Source organism: Chanos chanos, chromosome 9 (assembly GCF_902362185.1).
Source record: "Chanos chanos chromosome 9, fChaCha1.1, whole genome shotgun sequence".
In the NCBI taxonomy this organism is placed as follows: Eukaryota; Metazoa; Chordata; class Actinopteri; order Gonorynchiformes; family Chanidae; genus Chanos; species Chanos chanos.
Genome location: NC_044503.1, coordinates 31,550,420 through 31,554,684, shown reverse-complemented (window position 1 = coordinate 31,554,684; position 4,265 = coordinate 31,550,420). Strand labels below are relative to the sequence as shown.

The 4,265-nt window shown below is 37.8% G+C and overlaps 1 protein-coding gene across 1 annotated transcript; it reads left to right on the top strand.

Annotated features, from left to right (window-relative positions):
- Nucleotides 1-983: 983 nt before the first annotated feature.
- LOC115821637 (interferon-induced protein 44-like) lies at nucleotides 984-3,760 on the top strand. Its single transcript, XM_030785442.1, has 6 exons — nucleotides 984-1,131; nucleotides 1,405-1,493; nucleotides 2,510-2,662; nucleotides 2,761-2,932; nucleotides 3,284-3,384; nucleotides 3,581-3,760. The coding sequence occupies exons 1-6, from the start codon at nucleotides 984-986 to the stop codon at nucleotides 3,758-3,760; spliced, it is 843 nt and encodes a 280-aa protein (XP_030641302.1).
- The last annotated feature ends 505 nt before the right edge of the window (nucleotides 3,761-4,265 follow it).

The window sequence follows — 4,265 nt, the reverse complement described above, 5'->3', positions numbered from 1 at the left end:
GTTTTGGTTTCACACTGCAATTTTGTGAGTGAACTAACATCGCATGACATACCAACGTGCGCTGCATCTCCCTATACTTGACATTGACTGGTTTGTTGATGGGCATGTGTTGGACATCAGCATGTTGTCGGTTTGGCAGGTAGCCTTTTCCATTTGAATGGAGAAAAATGAACGAGCAGATTAATTTAGCTGCCACTATACTATTCTTATGCCATTACTACCAGCAGTATCAACTTCAAGCGCAGTACTTGAGACTAGCTCGAATTCGCCTGTGATGACTTTGTCTCCTCCTCCTTCGAATTCTACCATTCAGAGATCGGCGTTGCCTGTCTACTAATCACCAGCCTGTTTAATCATCATCCTCTACACCTGTTTTCACTTGTTTCTTCCTGATTTTTCAGTGTAATTATACCCTTCAGTTTCATCCAGTTAGTGCGAAGTCTACACTTTCCTATGTGTATTCTGAGCTCTTGCTTGTCCAAAAATTTCCAAGTCTGTTTTCTAGTTTAGATCTTAGTTAAGTTTCCTAGTCAGTATTTCCGTTTGTGTATATCTTGTTTACTTTTCTGGTTGTTTGTGTTTCATTCTATTTTGGGACTCCTGCCTTGTCGTGTTAAAGTTTGAACTTGCCTAACTTATATTAAATCTCCAAAAACTCCGCACTTATGTCCAGCTCTCTGTTTTTTTTCTGACATCGGCAAATGAACATCCTCATCATGCTAAAATTATATCATTGCCGATACAGCAAGCTTCGACATTTTTATGCAGCTTTTCCAGTTGGCCTTTGATGTCTTGATCGGACCAAATTACAATTAAATACTTCCTCTCCCCATGTGCCACTGTGGCTCATTTTTACCTCTCTTCTGGTTCTTTTTCTTCTTCTGTTGTGTAATGGGTGACGTTAGCTTGCCTCAGTTTACTGTAATTGATCCGAAAGTTTGAACCATCCAAAACGCGTTTTCACACTGCAGACGAATTGAACCATGATTCAGTTTGATCCGGACCGAGACCACCTCTTCTGGTCGGACCGAATTTTGGTCTGTTGGTCCGGACTGTGGTCCGAGGCAGCTTTCACACCTGCTATTTTGGTTCGGACCAAACTGAAAAGTCTGAAAGTCTGGACCAAACAAGGTAGGTGTGAAAGCTAAGTATTTAGATGCCCGAGAGTGCAAAATGAGTATTTGGCAGAGGCCATGGACACTGGCATAGTTAGCAGGACTTTCAGCACACAGTGAATGTTGGGGTAGAAATCTGCCGTGCTCTTAGTTCTAACATGAACTAACTGGCATAGGATTGTCATTGGTGATTATCTGGAGGAGAGCCACATTTGAAAAGACATAATTTAAGATTCTGCGCATTAGCTAACCAATCATATTCCCCTTATGTGCGTCTTTGCACAACAAGAGGCAAAAGACGACACCAACAACCTCCTTTATGGCTATACCAGACATCAAACACAGAGCCTAATTGAAGAGCATTTAGATGGACGAGATGTATGAAATGGAGTTACACATGATCTGTAAATGTCAGTAAACACTCAGAGGCAGACACCATGTCATTCCTTGGTCACAAATCGGGAATCTCATGGTACACACTGTGCGTACAGCTGTACAGCTGCAGGCACCCGTGTAGTATAGTATGCTTCAAGTATGGGTTAAATAATATTAGTACATTAACATGTTTATACAACGGTATTTTGTAGTAATAGAGATAATTCACATTGTTATATAAGTTAACTGCTAGTTGCTGATTACAATATTTACATTTTAGCTACGAGTTTCTTTTCTTTTTACGGATTCTACAGTAAATAGCATTTTGTTCTCCGTACAAGTTACTGATCCTAAATTTTGTCATCCTTTGCTGTTAGTTATCATCTTAAACCTTGAGGCCAATCATATTATACATTACCTAATAAAAATCATTATATTTAAACCTAAGTTATAAGCCTTGCTATGACATTATTTTTCCTATCCCCAGCAATCATAAGATGACAGAAGAAATCTCTTCATTCCAACCAAAGAAGGCCCCTCTTCACCTCCTTCTGCATGGACCAATTGGAGCAGGGAAGTCAAGCTTGATAAACTCAGTTGATACCATTTTCAAAGGGCATATATCCACTAAAGCCTTGGTTGATGGAATAGGCAACAAGAGTTTCACTTTAAATGTGAGCAAAAGCAGATGGCCAATCAACCACACAGTACTTAAATGTTGTTTTAAAGGCCTTTGGAATTACGTTAAAAATTTTATTTCTCATCACCTTTCATTAAATAATTGTTCAAATTCTATCATAAGGACAATAGCCTAGTTATAATATGTATTTGTATTCACTTTTCAATAGTATAATTCAATATTACAGTTGAACTATCTAGTTAATGTTTACTGTAATTGATCTGTTCAGCAGGAGAGAAATTGAAATTCTCGTTTCTTTCCCTTTTCTTTCTTTCTTTCTTTCTTTCTTTCTTTCTTTCTTTCTTTCTTTCTTTCTTTCTTTCTCTCTTTCTTCTGGTAGTATAAAACCTATACATTCCAGAATGACGAAGACTCTGGTCCCTTGCCATTTGTCATAAGTGATGTAATGGGTCTGGAAACAACAGAATCTGGGGGGGTGCACTCTGATGACATCATTAATATATTGAAAGGCCACATCAAGGAAGATTACAAGGTAGGCTCAATTCACACACACACACACACACACAGAGAGAGAGAGAGAGAGAGAGAGAGAGAGAGATCATCAATCCTTCTTTCTTTTTTTTTTTTTAGTTTAATCCAGGTGCTCCATTGTCTGAACATGACATAGGGTATAACCAGAATCCCCATGTGACAGATAAAGTTCACTGCTTGATAAGCATAATTCCAGCAGACAAAATCTCTCTGATGCAAAATGGTGTCATCGAGAAAATGAGGACTATCAGAGAGAAAGCCCGTGATTTAGGTGAGTCCACGGTTACAAATGTTCAATTTTGGTAATGTGAAGTACAGAAGATACATCCCTAAATCTGTGATCAGACAAATGATTAGTAGACTGGCAACGCTGGACACTGAATGGTGGATAGTGGAGGTGGGAGTATAGAAGGTAGCTACAATATAAAAACTGTTTGATCTATGATGTATGCTCTGAAAATATAAATGAATTTAAAGGTGCTAACACAATGATTTGTCAGTTCTGTTAGATCTCTGCTTAAATTTGATGTCTATATTTGATATGTTTGATTCTTTAGATCTCTATCTAATCATACTGTGTGTTAGATCCATTTGATATCTATTTACTGCAATTTTGTCTCAGGGATTCCTCAAGTGGTTATAATGACAAAGGTGGATGAGGCATGCCAACTGGTGAAGAACGATATGAAAAAGATTTACACCAGCACCAAAATCAGACAGAAAGTATGTCCTTGTGTTTGTGTGTGTGTGTGTGTGTGTGTGTGTGTGTGTGTGTGGATGTATTGTATTTGTGATAAAACAAAGTGTCAGAGCATTTCTTTGATTAGGGTTAGGGATAGGTTAGTTACAAGATAATGGGAGTCAATGGGAAGCCCCCACTAGGACATGTATAAACGTTTGTGTGTTTGTGTGTCCCCAGATGGATGAGTGCCACAGTAAATTGGGTGTCCCATTGAATTGTATTTTTCCCGTGAAGAATTACCATGAAGAAACCTCACTGAATCCAGAAGTGGATTGTGTGATCCTTGATGCTCTGAAGCACATCTTGAATTTTGCTCATGACTGTATGATCACTCTAGTGCCACCAGTCAAGCAATAGATGGCCCAAAGTGATTCTGCTACATTGCCTAAACAGACATGTAATTATGCAATTATGCAATATGAACTTTTTCTTTCAACTAAAGTATGTAGTTTGTATTAAATGTACCACATATATATTCAAAACATTTTATGCTATATGTTTCATCATAATTTTTTATTTCAAGATTAGCGTAATACAATAAGTAGAACACCTCAAATGAGATCAGGGCACATTTTTTGTGTGTTACTATTGGAAACAAGGATAATAAAATCCTACAGTTGAGATCCTTTTTCTCCCCTTTGGCTCCTGATATGAATAAAGTTTTGGAATTTTTATCTTGACTGACAGATTTTTTGTTATTTTTCCCACTTATTCCTCATTATTCTCTCAGTTTAAATGTGCCGCATAATACACCAAAATGATATTGTTCAGTTATGATCTGCACAAATATTACAACTGAATCGACCTCATCCTTAAGAGCTGGCTCCCTAGGGAAGCTTTTTAAGCAGGTTGACATGAATGT